The sequence below is a fragment of the Trichogramma pretiosum genome, unplaced genomic scaffold (assembly GCF_000599845.2).
Source record: "Trichogramma pretiosum strain Unisexual culture from Peru unplaced genomic scaffold, Tpre_2.0 scaffold103, whole genome shotgun sequence".
Classification (NCBI taxonomy): domain Eukaryota; kingdom Metazoa; phylum Arthropoda; class Insecta; order Hymenoptera; family Trichogrammatidae; genus Trichogramma; species Trichogramma pretiosum.
Window position 1 is genome coordinate 129,144 of NW_019640788.1, and position 17,447 is coordinate 146,590.

Here is a 17,447-nt window from a genome sequence, read left to right on the forward strand (position 1 = left end):
AAGGTGAAGACGAAATGAGAAAAAGTTCAATACTCTGCACTTTATCGGGTAACATCAAGGACTCGATATTATTACGAAAGGATAGTTTGGCTTTCGACCAAGGATCACTTTAAAAGAATTAATTTTATGAAAATGTTACCTGACAAAATGTTTTCATACCAATCTCCATAATGATTAGCTGAGTAAATTTTAGCATGCACGCGATAACGAGCAATATTCTCGGAAAATAAATGAGACCGTATAATCGATTCTTTTGAAACGAGGAAGAAATAAATGCCGAGCTTTGATAAAATCTAAAAATGAAAATATTCATCTCGGCTAGCTCAAAGCTGAAAGCTCGGGTCTCGATAAATATTATCGTTTGAGCTTGCCTTATACGCGAGCACGCGTCTATAGCGAGCATAATTAAAGCTCGGATGTTTTATGTCACTCTCTCTCGGTCTCGCAAAAAAAAGGTGGAAAAAATAACGGAGAGATATAAATTTTACGCTCTCGAGCGCAGCTGCCACCACTGCTGCTGCTGCTTCACCGAATGCTTACGATGATGTATATTATATTGCGCGCCGTGTGCCAAAGCGCATAAAATGTATGATAATTAAAATTACGACATATTAGCAGAGAGAAGCTTTTTAGCGAATTGCAATAGCTGATAAGTATACACCCGAGCGCAGAGCAGATGAGCGATATTGAACGAAATCTCAAAGTCCGGTTCGTGTATAAGGCGAAATTGGAAATGGTCTATATTGGAAATGCAGCCGATCGATAGAAAATCTCGACAGGTCGAGTAGGAAAAATCGTAGTGCAAAAGTGCACTACACATTTATATATATCACACTCGGAGAGCTCCGAATTGCTTATGGATATATATATATAGGTATATAGCGCACGGTACTCGGTGTATACTCGAAAAAGCAGAGCACACAATCCGTTTATCGTCCGTCGCGTTTCATACATATATATAGACCTCCGCTGCTGCTGCTGCTGCTGGCAGTGCTCTGTACTGCCTCAGCCGCTCGCACAAAGACACATTCGCGCGCACAGTCACAAACGCTCGCACACATACACACACACACACACAGACACACTTTAGCAAGTATTCGCTCGATCGAAGTATATACGCAGTTTGCCCCCGTGCAAGGCAGCTGTGTGTGCTGTGTGCGCAACACAAAGCAGCAGCAGCAGCAGCAGCCCAGCTCAGAGCAAAGCAGCAGAGCTCCCCAGTTTCAGCGACAGCGTCCGTGTGCCGTGCGCGAGGCGCATTTATTCGTCCGCGGCAACTGCTCCAGGCAGTCGCAGCTCAAACGTCAAAGCGTCGAGAGCTCTCTCCGTGCACAGCTCAACTCGCGTGCGCAGAAAAAGCTTTTTTAGCTAGTCGTCCTATCTGTTTACAGTAAGTCACGACAACGGTGTAATATACGGGCTGCGGATTGTTTAGATACGCGATAGGCCATTGCATCGAGTCGCTGCAGCCAAGAATAGTCATCCTCGTTCGGAGCAACCATACAACGAGCATATAGTACTGAGCTTATAGCTCGTGCTCGTCGGTGTTGTCGTCGTCCAGCGCGATAACATGGCAGCAGCCATGAGCTGCTGGCGCGGCGGACCGCTGCTGATGAGTGCGCTGCTCTTGGCGGCCGTTTCCTCGCAATACTGGCCAGTCTTTGGCACGGCGGCGGAAAATCTGAGCCTCGACCAGGTCGACGGTCTGCTGGTCCAGAGCGCGCTGGGCTATCTCAGAGACAAGCAGCCCTACTACAAAGCCGAGCTCGTCTCGGCGCAACGATCGGTTAGTATATCATCGTCGCAGCACATTAAAATACATTCGTCACACGCTTAACGCGTGCAATTTTCACGAGCAAGATCGGTACATGCTCCGTGCACGAACTCGCTCTCGGCATTCCCGCAGTTTGTTTTCGTCGCTGTTAATCGAGAAAATGCTAGAAATTATTACGCTCGCGGCTCGGTGGCGGCGGGGGATTATTATGTAAAAAAAAAAAAGAATTCGAGCCGCCTATATATAAGACATCCGCGTACTTGCACGCCTGGCCACATATACGTGTCCGTACGTTTGTTTTTGTATCTCTCTATCGTTCATATATAGTGCATATACGTGTGGCATGTACTACGCGCGCTGCACTGCATGGCTTTCCAGCGAAATGGAAAGTGCGTTTCGCGATACATATGTAGCATAGCGAGTTGACATTATGTGTTGTTGAGTGCGCTGCCGCCGCCGCCGCCGCTACCATACGCGTAGTACAGTGGGATATAATATAGTGCAGCACGCGGCCCGCGCGACTTACAAATAGAGCCCAGCAGTCGCGCACGCATAATTTCGCCAGCTATATTTCATATATATATGCGACCTGTAACACGTATACCTATGGCATTTTATATTATGCGGCGGTGTAGTGCAGTGCTGTATACGCGTATCGCGAACGCGGACGCTTACGCTACTACGCCGAGTCAGCGCGAGCGGCAATTTCGCATGCACGTTGATAATGTGCCGCGATATTTGCTCCCCGCATTATATGTGCCCAGGTGTGTGTGTGTGTGAGTGTTTATAAGTAATTATTCGTCGGCCTAACAGTAAATATCAAAGCTGCGTCGTAATTTTTTGATTATAATTTTATAATAAGAGTCAAAGTGTGACACGCTGATTCGGAATTGAGCATCGAGCCGCGCGCGAATGTCATACACAAGCGCATTTTTCTTTCATCGTCAGCGCGTTTGTCGCTTCGACATCGTCGCAGGTGCCGATTGATTAATAAACAATGTCCCGGCGGTCGAGAATCAACGCACGCGAAGATATACTTATTATGCGCGTTTGTACATCGAGTCAGTTGTATGTCAGCCGAGCTTTGTTTGATCGAAATCGACTCGAGTAGGATCGGATGTGAAAACCGATTAAGCTCGCGATCGGTGCCTCGCGCATAAATACGATAAAGTGCTTTGGAGTTCGTATAGACAGCTGCGTCGATATCGATCGGAATAAATAGGAAAGAAAACGTTCTCAATGCTCTATTGTGTGCAGACACAAAAATTCTCACCAGCGCTTTTCAACGTTCACGAATTACATGGGAATTGGCAAACCAAAAGACATTTTTTTTCGACTTTGATAGATTACTAATGAAGAGTAGTTCATGCTTTTGTATATTATTCGAAAAGACATTTAGACAAAGATTTTTGGTGCACAAAAGAGAGTATTGTTTTTGTCTATACGGATTATACGCGTCGCGATAAAAAAGCTTAGACGAGGGATCATATTTCAGCTGCGCGATCGATACTCGTCAGACAGAGGTCAATAGATCGATTCCGTTCGCGCGCGCGCGACCGATCGATCATTATACCGCACACGTACAGCACATATATATATTTTTAGCGCACGCACGCAGACCTTGACACTACTTCGACGCTTGATATTTATTTTCTTTTTCTTCTCTCTTCTCTTTATTTACCTTATATTATAACGTTGCGTCTCGTTGCAGGAATGGCCGCCGTTCGTCATTTATCGGCTGACTCTTCTCGTCTATCCGAGCTGCAAGGCCACGGACGAGTTCTGCGCCGTCTCCGAGTGCAGCCTCGATGTGCGCCAACGCGAGCACGAGCCCGGCGTCATCGACATAATGCGCGAGTCGGTGCACTGCCGGCCGGTTCGAGCCGACTCCAAGAGCCCCCCCGCTGCCGAGTCGGTCATCGCCGAGCTCGAGAAGCAGATCAGGACGACGAACGAGCCGAGCTTCGACAAGGAGGTGCACGAGCACTCGGAGCAGGACAGGCCCTTCGTCGCGGTCCGGGCCAATCAGTCGCACTACTGTCCGGGCTGCCCGTACGAGCTGAACCCCACGCTGCCGGGCTTGTTGGCCTTCGGCCAGCAGGCCATGCGAGCCATGGACGAGACCGGCCAGAGCGACTTCAAGCACAAGGTCGTGGCCATCATGAAGGTGACGAGGGCCGTGCCGCCGGGCTCGAACGTCGTCAGGTACCAGCTGCTCATGGACATCGGCGAGTCCAGCTGCCTCAAGAACTCCCACATCGAGATATCCGAGTGCAATCTGCAGTCGAATCTGCCGGTGCGATCGTGTCTGGTCACCTACGAGGAGCAGCCCACCGTGAAGAATAGCCGAAAGATCACCGCTAACAATTGCACCGATCAGCTGCTCAACAACGACAACGAGATCAACGCCGACGTGCACCTGAGCTCGTCCGCCTCGCCGGCGGCCGTCACCCCGACGAGCAACCCGGTCGACGACGAGACTCAGGCCAAGACCGAGTACTACGATCAGATAGCCCAGGAAGCCCAGGAGGTCTTCCACATGGACCTGTCGAGCAAGGACGTCGAGGCCGCTCACAGCAAGATCTTGCTGGATCGCCAGAGCAGCGACGACCAAGAGACCGCCAAGTTCTCCGACAAGGTCAAGGAGTTCGACGAGTTCCTCAAGGACTTCGACGTGGCCATCAATCCCGAGGCGTCGAGCACCAGCACCGTCGCCTACTCCGGAGAACCCGTGACCGAGCCCGCCATCGTCAAGGAGCAGGTGCCCGAGGAGGAGCCCAAGCTCGTGGCGGACGAGAAGCAACCCCTGGTCGAGAACATCCGAAGCAAGCGATCGACCAAGAGCTTGTTGGAGAACAACAAGCCGTTGCTGAGAAAATTAGCCACGAAGGCCATCCAACAGATCGACGAGCTCGACGAGGACAATCTGAAGAAGCGCCTGATCGACGTGACTTCCACCGAAAGAGAGAGAAAGGACCACGCGATCGTCTACTACTTGACGCTGGAGGTCGCGCCGACGGACTGCTTCGAGAACGACGAGTCGACCGAGTGTCTGGACGAGGTGACCTTCGGTGGGCGGCAGTCGTGCAAGGTGAGCTTGGCCACCGACGAGAAGAGACCGCTCGAGTCGCCCAAACTGCTCAACTACGAGTGCAAAATCGTCGAGAAACCCGAGACGGAAAGGTTCAAGAGACAGACTCTGGGGGCACCGCAGACTCACAGTCCGGACGATCCGGAGGTCCAGAGGTTCGCTCACTTGGGTCTGACGCACCTGTCTCAGAAGCTCGAGAGCGACTTCGAGCCGATGCTGGTCAAAGTCAAGGACGTCACCGTCCAAGTGGTCTCGGGACTCAAGTACAAGATCCGCGCGGACATCGGAAGCAGCACCTGTCGCAAGGGCGAGAAAACCGGCTGCCAATTGGAAGCCAGCAAAGAAGTCAAGGAGTGCCTGATGGAGATCTGGTCCCAGCCTTGGCTGGACAAGGGTAATCCCAAGATAATCAGCGTCACCTGCGAACCGTCCAAACGCAGGAGGAGGCGGCGATCGCTCAAGGGCCAGAACTACAGCGAGAAGATGAAGCAGCAGTACAAAAAGTGGAAGGAGGAGGAGAAGAAGGAGAAGCAAGCCGAAGCGTCGAGCGTCGTCGAGAAGAGCAGAAAGAGGCGATCCCTGAGGGGCCAGCACTACAGCGAGCAGATGCTCATGCAGTCGAGGCAGTTGAAGGAGGAGCGACTGTTCAGCGAGTTCGTGAGCAAGTACAACAAGACGTACGAGACGGAGAACGAGAAGGACAGGCGCTTCGAGATCTTCCGCAAGAATCTCGACGTTATCGAGGAGCTGCAGCGCAACGAGCAGGGCACGGGCCGCTACGGCGTCACCCGATTCGCCGACCTGACCAAGGACGAGTTCCGCAGCCGCTACCTGGGCCTGAATCCGGCGCTGCGCTCCGAGAACGACATCCCGCTGCCCAAGGCCGAGATCCCGGACATCGAGCTGCCCAAGGAGTTCGACTGGAGGCAGCGCAACGCCGTGACCCCGGTGAAGAATCAGGGCCAGTGCGGCTCGTGCTGGGCGTTCTCGGTGACGGGCAACGTCGAGGGCCAGTACGCCATCAAGCACGGCCAGCTGCTGTCGCTCAGCGAGCAGGAGCTCGTCGACTGCGACCAGCTCGACGACGGCTGCAACGGGGGTCTGCCCGATCAGGCCTACCGGGCCATCGAGGAGCTGGGCGGCCTCGAGCTCGAGTCCGACTATCCGTACGACGCGCAGGACGAGAAGTGCCACTTCAACAAGAACAAAGTCCGGGTGAGCGTCGTGTCGGGCCTCAACATCACCAGCAACGAGACGCAGATGGCCCAGTGGCTCGTCCAGAACGGCCCCATGTCCATCGGCATCAACGCCAACGCCATGCAGTTCTACTTCGGCGGAGTCTCGCATCCCTATCACTTCCTCTGCAGTCCCGACAATCTCGATCACGGAGTCCTGATCGTTGGTTACGGAATCAAGAGTAAGTACACATTATATCGACTCGATTCGGGTCAAGTTAGAAAAACAAAATGATTCACTTCTAACCGAAACGTTTCACTTTTGCAGCCTACCCGATTTTCAAGAAAACCATGCCCTACTGGCTGATTAAGAACAGCTGGGGCGAGCACTGGGGCGAGCAAGGATATTACCGGGTGTACCGAGGCGACGGAACCTGCGGCGTCAACAAGATGGTCACGAGCGCCGTCATTGCTTAAGGACAAACGCTTATACAAGCCGGCAGGATAAACGATTTTCTTTGTTATTACGGAAGCGTTGATTGTGTATAAAAGCGATGAGGAGACAAGTTGACAATTTTAAGAAAGTTTTCATATCGATTATTAATACTGTGTAGCTCGTAAGAAAAAAACGAAACAAAACGATGTTAATTATCAGCGAAAGTAATAACGGCATATAAAAAAGGTAACGTTTTTCGAAACAAAAAAAAAGTAGAGCCGACGATATCAGTCAATTGTGCAAGTGTCAAAACCAAAAAAATATCCTTCGTTAAAAAGCATAATACGAATAATATCCTCTACGACGTAACATATATTATTATATCATACAATTATACATGACGCAGAAATTTTATGTAATTTTTTGCCCCGATACTTTTGTTATTAATTTTTACGTTAATTCTATCAGCGTATTAGGGTCTTAGGATTAACATTTACCTAGAGAGTTTATGACATTAATAATTATTTTTGTAATTTTCAGAAGACAAAAATTGTATAGATTTAATAATTGCTCAACATTGATTTTGCAATATTATATAATAATATTATGAAAATAATAGCAATGTGCCAAAACTCGAGATGGGCTCATTTAATATACTCGCGCGTGCATTTAACAACTGAAATTACGGACTTTTTTCACGACGATTATTTTGTATTTTATAATAGTGATTTCGTTCGAACTCAGCAGTTCGAAACGACACGTTATAAAGAAATAAAAAAAAAACTCAGCAAAAAAAAAAAAAATGGATAATAGAATGTGTTGTGATATTTTTTAAAACAAACTCGAATAAAAATTTTATTGAACGCTAAACGCAGATCACGATATTGTCGAGTTATTTTATACCTCAACACAATCCTCTTCCAATGTGACTACGAATTTCATAAAAAGCCCGGGAAGTCAACTGTCATCGGCTCTGTATACGGCAGACGAACAGGCCACAGGCGATACTTGCAATGGGTTCAGCGAATATTATTCGCGCACGGCGCGGCGGCACTAGCAGAGATCACGATCGTAGAGCAGATCGTAGCGCTGCTCGACTGATTTTTCGGGAGGCGGCGCGTTAGTGAACGAGGCAGCACGGCATCGAACAGACGTCTTTTAACAAGCAACACTCGTTGATAATTGCGAGCTGCACACGATATATAGTTTTGCCGGGCGTGCGTGCGTTACACACTAAAAAAAGTTTACACAGAGGTGAGGCGTGTCAGAGACATCGTCGACGAGGAGAAGCTCGTCGGTTTATTTTTTCGTTATCGCAAGCCAAGCAGTAGCGCTGCGACCTAGAGGGACAATGTCGTCGCTCAGTGGTGACGAGAGCAACGAAACGGCCGGCAACGAAACTGGTGAGCTCCATTATTAACTCGTGCTTATTACGAATACCCTTTATGCCGTGTACTCAACCTCGTGCACCCAAGTGTAACGGGCGCCAATTCTCCAGTGTATATCTGCGCCATTCGGCTATACACACTCACTCACACACGCACATTATAACATGCATACATGTAATATGGCGTCCCTGAGTTTTATGCTATGGCTGCGTCTTTTATGAATGCACTTGTGCGCGTATATAAAGTGCAAAGCTTGCTTTTATATTCGCACGCATGATCGATGCCAGCCCGACCATCATCGCCAGCCGCGAATGCTCTTTTCAACAAACACGCTATACTTATGAATCGATCTGTAATTATTATCATTAATTCATCGTTGCGGTCAGGCTCTATACGTTGCCTGACGGTCACTCGTATACACGAAGTGTTAGTATTAACTCGAGCTTTACTTATTTTCATTGCTATTTTATTTGTCATGGTGATTGCATTGTTGTGCATCGTTGAATTGTCATCGTCGAATCATAATAATAAAGCCGTTGATTCTTTCCTGTAGCAGTAAGGAGAACTCGTTCGGGCCGAGCTGTCAAAGCTGTGAGCACCCCAGTGCCGACAACAAAAAAGACTCCCATAAAAAAGACAACAAGATCTACCCGGGCCTCGAGAGCTTTTCAGGAGATCATTGACGAGGTTGGACATTTTTCAATTGTTATTATTTTTAAATTTAACAAAATAATAATATAGGTTACTGCAAGACCTTGTTTTGTTTTTTAACTTGAGCATGTTGCAGTTTAAATATTGTACACAATGTAGGCATTCTTTAATGTTTTGCTTAATTTTTATTTGTCGTCGTGTAGGAACCTCCTGTAGTTCCACAGCAAGCTGAGCTAGCTTCTGAAAATGGTGTGCAACAAGAAATCTTCGCCGAAGAACTCCTAAGTATAAGTGAAGTTCAAGATTATAGTGAAGTACAAGAAAGTAATCCAGAAGCCTTTGAAAGTAACGGTGAAAATATAGCAGAAGTAGCTGCAGCTGCTTATCAGGCAGAAGTGATGAATGAAGACGAAACAATGGAACAAGATCCACTAGCTTCTAATCAATTAGTAGAACAACTAGAAGAAGAAGAAAACCAAGTAATGATGAATGAGCAGGCTGTGGTGGAGCATCAAGAAATGGAAGAAGTACCACAAGAAGCTGCTCCAGAGGACAACATCCCTGAATTTGATCCTGAAGAAGTTGAAGATGATCAGAAAATGGAAACAGAGGTTCCAGCCCAAGATAATCCTGATAATGCACAAATGATGGTAATTTTAACTTAGAATCAGTTTTAGTAATCACGAATTATTTAAATCATGTACAAATATACTTGTAGGTTGATAACGATGATAATGATGATCAATGTATCCTGATTGAAGATGACATAGATCCAAACTATGGATTAGATGAACATATTGAAGGTAATTGGTCTTTTGATTATTCAACTTGTTATGTATGGTGATAAATAATGTACTAATTATTTTATTTTTCATCCCAGAGAGTAATGACAGTGAATCTAAAGCCAAAGAAAATAATCAAGAAGTCATTGAAATTAGTGATCAAGAAAGCGATCTGAAGAAAATAGAACCAGATACTGAAGCTGTGTCAGAAGATGAACTACCAACTGAAACTGCTAAGGTATGACTTTTTCCATCGGGTCACTTTTGTGCAACCATTCATCATGCTTCACATTTGCTTTTATAATAATAAAAGTCATTTCTCGTTCACCCTTGATTTCCTCATTAAATGTGTTGTATACTAAACATGCTTGTGAAGATATTGAAGATATGTCTCAAGATGATTTGTCATTCAATGAGACTGCATTGCAGGTACAAATCCCATTTTCCTATCCTCAGACTGAGTGGTTCTCTAATAAATGAATTACAGTCTTCTGGTATTTCTGTACTAAACTCATACTGCACATAATGCATAGCTAAAAACTATAAGTATTTTGAAAATGGTTGAGTATTGTCATTTATTTTAAATTAATAATTAGGAACCTGAAACCGAAGCAGTATCAGATGAAGAGTTGCCTGCTGCGCAACCTGCTGATCTTGGTGAAACTGAATCTGTTTCCGATGATGAGCTACCATTAGAAAGTGAAAAGAAAAAGAAAGGTGCAAAGTCAGTGAAGACTCCTGAGAAGAAGACCAAGACCAGCACAGGAGGTATGTTTTTGTAAATTTTTTTAACAACTGTACTAACTAAGGTTCTCATTTTATAATCCTTTTATTTTCATTTTTAGTAAAAAGAAAGAGAACTCCTCAAGGTGAATACGATCCCTGTTCACCTACTTCTGAAAATAATGATGAAACCCCTGCTAAAATAAAAGCTATTTCAGCTGACACCTCCAATGACAAGGATGACAAGCCATTATCTCCCAAAAAGAAAATGTTACCTGAACTGGAAAAGTACTGGAAAGCTGTCATTGATGACCCTGCTGATTTCACAGGCTGGACTTATTTGCTGCAATATGTTGATCAAGAGGTTAGTTTTTTTATTTATTTAAATATTTTAAAAACACTTCATTATTAATATTAATTTCGAAATTTTCTACTTTTTTGCAGAGCGATGTAGAAGCTGCGAGAGACGCATATTATAAATTTTTAGATCGTTACCCTTACTGTTATGGTTACTGGAGGAAATTTGCTGATTATGAGAAGAGGAAAGGGGACCCCGAACGAGTTCAAACGGTGAGTACTTATTATCACAATTTTTTAAACTTTACAAGTGCAACAGTGAAATGGACCTAAGTATTTTAATTTTCTTTGCTTGCTATATATTTAAATGAAGTACATGAATTATATTTAAGTATTATTAAGTTGTATTATTATTTATTACATAAGTATGGATGATATATGTATGTATATACACATGTAGGCATACATGTGTATTTATATATGTATACATGGCGTGTGCTCTATTAATGCAATTACTATTGAACACGCACGTAAAATATTTTTTTATTGGTTTTCCCTTTTAACAGCCTAGCACTACTTGTTGCGGCACCGACGAGACTCGCCTCGTTAACCGATTAGCCATTTGTGCAACATTTCAACTTAAGAGTTCTTTACATGATTTTTATCACAATGCAATTACTTGAAATTTTATTATATTATCAGTTAGTTGATGATACTAGTTTTATTAATATTATAGTGGTATTATTTACTATAATACAAATGGAATTACAAAAACAGTATTACGTAAGCCGGCCGCTTTTTGTTGTGAATTTCTAAATCTGTGTCGCTCGCCGTACAATGATATTTATCAAAACTACTTGTGATGTTTATAAGTGTGTCGTTGGCATTATTTCTAATTGTTATTACACCTAATTATATGTACAAAAGCGTATGTATATCATGCAATTATCATTCGTTAAGTATTATTATTATTGTTAACAAGTGATGTATGACGAATATTTACATTTCGTTGAATAAAAAGTAAAAAAATAAAACATGGGGACAGATGATAAATAATATCCTAGTCACATATGCATTGAAGATGACACAAGGACGATGCAAAAAAAAATGAAAAAAATAGAGAGGATAAAGTGAGTTGGACAGAGAGAAGGTCGCAGGCCTTCACAGCGTGGATACAACCTTCTCTCAAGCCCAATTAATCATCCCTGATATAGAGACAAATAAAAGGTGAATGAACTATTGCTCTGCAATCCTCTCTGTGTTGCTATAATAAATAACAACTGCCCATTAAATTTTAAAAATTATCACTTTATATTCATGATGATACCAAGCGTTTTTAGGACAAAAATAATCGATGCACAAGCTATAAAAAAAGAGAAAACGTGAGTATTCATTATAGTAAAAAAACACAGTGGAAGATACAAATTACTATTAAAACGCGTAATACTACAACTATGGGTTTGTGTTACGTTTATGAAATTATAACAACAAATGAAGTATAAAATTAGGCTAATGTATTATTATCATTATTTAAGTTAAGTTTAAGTCTATTGGTGCGATTAATCATGTACTTAAATGCAATTATCAAAACAATTTTTTCCAACTTGTTGACCGGTCTGTTTTATTTGTTTTTTGTTCTTTCTGGGTGCGCATTTGCATAATGATCTACTACAATATCTCAGGTCTTCGATCAAGGTTTGAACGCCATATCACTGAGTGTCGACCTGTGGCTGCATTACATCAATCACTGCAAGGTCATACACGAAAAAGACGAGGAAAAAATGCGAGAACAATATGAGAGAGCCATCAAGGCATGCGGGCTCGAATACAGGTAAATACATTTTAATTAAATTTTTTATTTTTACAACGATTTTTATTGCAGTGTGCAACATCAGTTTGTTCTTCACGATTTTGAAATTTTTTAAAATAATTGTTGTGCTGCGGCGATAAATTTAAATAATTAATTAAAAATTATTTTTTAAGGTAGCAAGGTAAGTTTTTATTATTACTTGATAAATGATTTTTTTTAATTTATTCATGATTCAACGGACAGTTTAATAATTTTATCTTTCATTATAGCTTAAAATAATATTTCGAAAAAACGTTCAATAAACTTTCATTTTGATAATGAGTTCAAAACATGCACACACATTACCAAATTGGGAGTGATTTGTTCTTTTGCTGAAAAATAGTTACCGTAATCATTCTGTGAGTTTTGAGGCATCCTGCATTTTGCAGCAAGCTGTCGCGTTCGATCGTAAAGTCAAGCGTGTACAGTGCATACTTTTTTTTGTAACGAATATCACCAGGTAGTTAAGTGAAAGTGATTGAATGTACTTTTTTTCATTAATATATAAAATGAAATATAATGTTTGCGAAAAATAAATAAAGTTTTACATCAACCTTTGTTCTTAATTATTTTCACTTCATTGGCGCAAGTCCATCGGTTTGGGGCTTTTGAAATCTCTCGAGACAAAAAAAAACCAATAAAACTATGTTAAAGCCTCCTTTTTTCTTACTGATCTTGATATTTTTCTGTAAGGGGATATAGAACCCAGCCAAAAAATCAAAATTTCAATTCAGTTTTCTGAAATGTGTACTAAATATTTCTCCAAAAAGATTGATATTTTGATATTTTGGTTGACTTCTATATCTCCTTAAATTTAAGATAAATATTAAATAGTAATTGCTGAAATTTTATCGGCGATAAAATATCTAATTGCAATCGCTACCTTGTCTCTGTTCACAGATCCGATCGCCTTTGGGAGAGCTACATCAAATTTGAGCAGGACCACAAAAATCCTAGCAAAGTAATGGCTATCTACGATCGTTTATTGACAACGCCTACGATGGGTTATATGTCTCACTTCGAGTCGTTCCAAGAGTTTGTCAGCTCAACCAGCCCCAACAAAATTCTCAGCGTTGATGATTTCCTTGAATTAAGGGCTGAAGTCAAATCTCTATTGAAAGCAGATGAGGCTGTTGCTGGTGCAGATGAAGCGCCTCCAGGTGAGGAATCTTCTGCCGATGATAAGCCGCCTACCGATGAAGAAACTCGTATGATTAGAGAAAAAATTATCAGTAGCAGAAGAAAAATGCATAAAGCTAATGTCAATGCCGTTGCTGCCAGGTGGAACTATGAAGAAGGAGTAAGTTTTATCGAATTTGTTCTGAGTTTAATACATTGTTCTAGTTTTAATGCATTTAAATCGTTTATAGATCAAGCGACCATATTTCCATGTAAAGCCTTTAGAAAGGTGTCAATTGAAAAATTGGAAAGAATATCTCGATTACGAAATTGAACAGAAAGATCATGGTCGGATAGTTATATTGTTCGAGCGTTGTTTAATAGCTTGCGCATTGTACGATGAGTTTTGGATGAGGGTAGGTTCAGTAATTATGTTTATTCTTTTGAAATTCGAAAGAATGAAAATCATTGCCAATTTATTTCATTTTTATAGTTTGTGCGTTACTTGGAGTCACAAAAAGGCGACAATGTTGACAAGATCCGTGATGTGTACCATCGAGCTTGCACTGTTCACCACCCAAAGAAGCCAAATCTTCATTTACAATGGGCCAGTTTTGAGGAAGGTATGGGCAATTACGTGAAAGCTGCCAACATACTCGAAAACATCGATTCAGTCACGCCAAATATGCTTCAGATTGCTTACCGTAGAATTAATCTTGAGCGCCGTCGCGGTGATCTCGAAAAAGCAGCTGAACTTTATGAACACTATATCGCCACTAGTAAAAATAAAACAATAGCAAACAATATTGTTGTCAAATACGCAAGGTTCTTGTGTAAGATTAAAAATGACACTGACAAGGCAATGAAAGTCTTATTAAAGGTGAGTTTGTGGTAATTTTAGTAAATTTAGCAAATTTTTCATAAACTCAAATATTAATGTAAAAAATTTATTTACAGGCTACAGAAAAAGATAAGGACAATCCCAGACTATACTTGCAACTGATCGATTTAGGGCTACAAAGAAGCCCAGTCGATGTTCAGGAAGTTATCGGATTCATGGATTTATTCATTGATCGCGAGCATGCTGATGTTGAGCAGCGAGTATTATTTGCCCAACGCAAGGTCGAGTTTCTTGAAGATTTCAGCCGAGATATTAGACAGGTTTTGAAAGCACACGACCAATTCCAGAAGTGTATAAAGCAAGCTAAGGAAAGAAAGAAAATCAAGAATGACGAGAAAATGTAAGTTGAAACAATATTTATATTCAAGTTCATTTTCAAAGATAATCATGGTATTCATTATGATTTTATTTCTGAATTTTCAGTGAAGCTACTCCGCCAAAGAAAACCGTCAAGACAGATGCGGCCGCTCCCGCTGCAACTCCAGCATCTTATCAGTACAGTAGCAGTTCGACACCTTATCAACAGCAACAATTCCAGGCTGGTCAATATAGCCAAAGCTATCAACAGAGCTATCAACAATACCCTCCTCCATCGGCGGATCCTAATTACGCTAATTATCAAAATTGGCAGTACAGCCAAAGTAATCCTCAGGCTTACGCACCTTATAATCAATGGGGCTCTTATAACTATTACTAAAAAAAATGTATGACTATTGCGATATGGCACGCATACCACACAAATTGCTATACTCCCTTTCGGTGTGATATCATTGAAATGTATATTAACTATAATTGAGCATCCACTTATAAGGTCATGGCTGCACATATTTTTTTGTTCTGTCTTACTTGCACAATGAAATTCGACCAGTGCGAATATTATGTATAGGATTTACTTCAGAAATGGACTAATGGAAATTATTTTCGGCTCATGTTGGTGGCTATGACATGGCGTTGTAAGCGATTATTACTGTTGTGCAGAATTGTAGAAATTTAGCTGTAAGACTTTGAGAGGACTGATGAGAATGTGCAGGACGAGCGTGTGTGATTGTACTGTTTCAACTTTTTTCTTTTTAGTTTTCACGTAATTTGATTTTATAAAGAGCAACTCTTGTTTTCTAATCATAATTTGAAAATATGCATGGAGTCTACTCTTATCTTTGAATATATTTCAAGTGGAAAAACATCTTAATTTTTTAAATAAAAATTGATGTTGCTAATACATATTAAAACTATGAGTTTGTACGAAATTTTTTGTATAGCTTACTTCTATTTGTATCACTAAGGATTATGATCAATCAAATAAAACTTTTTTATCTGAATAAAAGTAGAATTATTTGAAAAATCAACTTCCTATCCCTTACTGATTAAGATCTATTTCTTGTTATTCATATAATTTTTTATCGTGATTTCCTAAAATTTTCAATATTTCTGCCCTTAGTGACGAGATGCGCAATGACAGTCATATTTTCTGTTATATCGGGGTCATACGTGTTTTTGCGCAGAAAACGCTGGCAAATATTTGCCTTTGTCAAAACAGTATGCAGTATGAGTTGTCTGCCGGCTAGATCACTTACGAAACTAAGCCGACTTTTGTAACTAATAACAGCTACTGTTTTGTGTTTTGCTTACATACACGATTTGACAGCGCAAGTGTTATTTGAAATATAACAATCTTTTTTATAATACCTTGTCTTCCATCAGAGTAACAGCTATACACATAAATTGAATTTGTATCTTTTCACGATATTAGTGGAATATCGAAGTATCAAATTCTTCTAAACTCTTTTAAAATCATGTCAACTTGGACTTCCAAAGATGAGAAAGTATCAAAGGAAATTTTGGTACCAGGATACTTTTCTAAAAGACCAAGTCACTTGTGTGTTTGTACTTTAATTATCAGCAGTCCAAAAATCAATGATAAGACCGGAGAACAAGCTGTCAACGCCATAACGAATGATTTACACAGTGAAATAATCAATGGAGAAGAAAAGAAAGAAGTTGTTATAGACAAAACATATTCAATTGTTGATATATTAATAGAAAGAGCAATTCTTACTATGTCTCTGAAAGAAAAAAGTTTAATTACTGTAAAAGTACCGAATGATGACATAGGTATATCAGTTGTTTCTTTAGAGGTTACTGTTGAAAATATTGTTTATCACAAACCCATTTGGGAATGGAAATCTGAGGAAAAATATAAAATAGCCTTGGAACATAAGCAAATGGGTATTAAATTATTTCAAGAGAAAAGATATGTTGATGCTTTTCATACATTTAGTAAAGCATGTAAAATTATTTTGACACTGGAGCCAATAGAAAATGATGAGCCTCTTATTAATGAGCTACTCAATTTAAAATTGGTTTTATTTAATAATATGGCAGAATGTCAGCTTATAAAACAAAACTATGATCATGCCGTTACTCTTTGCACTAAAGTATTGGATAAAGAAGAGAATAATATCAAGGCATTATACAGAAGAGGAGTTTCATACGGTGGTCTCAGAGACTTTGAAAAAGCTATATCAGACTTGAAGAAAATTTTAAATTTTGATTCGAAAAATAAGTTAGCAAAAGAAAAATTAAGTATCTACAATGAGCAGTGGCAAAAATCTGTTAAAGGTTATGATAATATAGTGCGCAAGATGTTTGGTGCTTGAAAAAATGGTTTGAATTTGTATTTTTAACAATGTAACAAGTTATCACTGATAAATAAGTTAAAATATATAGTTTTTTATTTCAATTTGCTTTAATTCTTTTACACCAAAAATATTCTCCACGAAATTTTTTACAATATTCATTTAGATGACTTAAATCATGTGGTATCTGTAAGTTCTATAAAGATAAAATGAATAATTTTTTTACTATAAATTTGAATATATTTATTTAGATATTTTTTTTCATGTTAAAAAATCTACCTGCTTCAACTAATTGAAAATAACACAACATAACAATAAGACAATGGTTGACATCAATCAACTATTAAAACCATCACCTTTACGCAAATAATGTGAAAAAACTTTTATAGATCTTTGTTTTCCAAACTATTAGAAACATATGAACTGTAACAGACAACTAATACTAACCAAATGAAAATATCTAAAACAGAACATTCTACATATTTTTCAATTGCAAACACTCATTAAATGGCAAGATTTTTAAAATAAAAAACTGAACGAAAAATTTTACATTACTACTTCACTATACGAGATTATGGCATTTTGACAAATTTCACGAGAGATCTTGGTAAGTCGTTAAATTATT

At 40.7% G+C, this 17,447-nt stretch overlaps 3 protein-coding genes across 6 annotated transcripts; all 3 read left to right on the forward strand.

The window, feature by feature from the left end:
* Positions 1-1,225: 1,225 nt before the first annotated feature.
* LOC106653919 lies at positions 1,226-7,283 on the forward strand. The gene is made up of 3 exons (XM_014373581.2): positions 1,226-1,786; positions 3,486-6,282; positions 6,369-7,283. Exons 1-3 carry the CDS (start codon positions 1,571-1,573, stop codon positions 6,515-6,517), a joined length of 3,162 nt encoding a protein of 1,053 aa, XP_014229067.1. The 5' UTR covers positions 1,226-1,570; the 3' UTR covers positions 6,518-7,283.
* A 284-nt stretch (positions 7,284-7,567) lies between these two features.
* On the forward strand, positions 7,568-15,505 carry LOC106653880 (pre-mRNA-processing factor 39). Of its 4 annotated transcripts, XM_014373494.2 has the most exons (15): positions 7,569-7,879; positions 8,418-8,551; positions 8,719-9,165; positions 9,234-9,318; positions 9,396-9,535; positions 9,894-10,065; positions 10,143-10,166; positions 10,239-10,384; positions 10,465-10,590; positions 12,000-12,148; positions 13,067-13,466; positions 13,537-13,701; positions 13,779-14,165; positions 14,243-14,526; positions 14,610-15,505. In XM_014373494.2, the coding sequence occupies exons 1-15, from the start codon at positions 7,828-7,830 to the stop codon at positions 14,881-14,883; spliced, it is 2,985 nt and encodes a 994-aa protein (XP_014228980.1). In that variant the 5' UTR covers positions 7,569-7,827; the 3' UTR covers positions 14,884-15,505. The 4 variants fall into 4 exon arrangements, with proteins under 4 accessions (XP_014228979.1, XP_014228980.1, XP_023314113.1 ...); XM_014373493.2 differs by having other exon boundaries at positions 7,568-7,879; positions 8,421-8,551; positions 10,143-10,384; XM_023458345.1 differs by having other exon boundaries at positions 10,143-10,384.
* Positions 15,506-15,710: 205 nt separating this feature from the next.
* LOC106653883 (FK506-binding protein-like) lies at positions 15,711-16,926 on the forward strand. The gene has a single exon (XM_014373511.2). The coding sequence runs from the start codon at positions 15,980-15,982 to the stop codon at positions 16,841-16,843; it is 864 nt and encodes a 287-aa protein (XP_014228997.1). The 5' UTR covers positions 15,711-15,979; the 3' UTR covers positions 16,844-16,926.
* Positions 16,927-17,447: the final 521 nt, after the last annotated feature.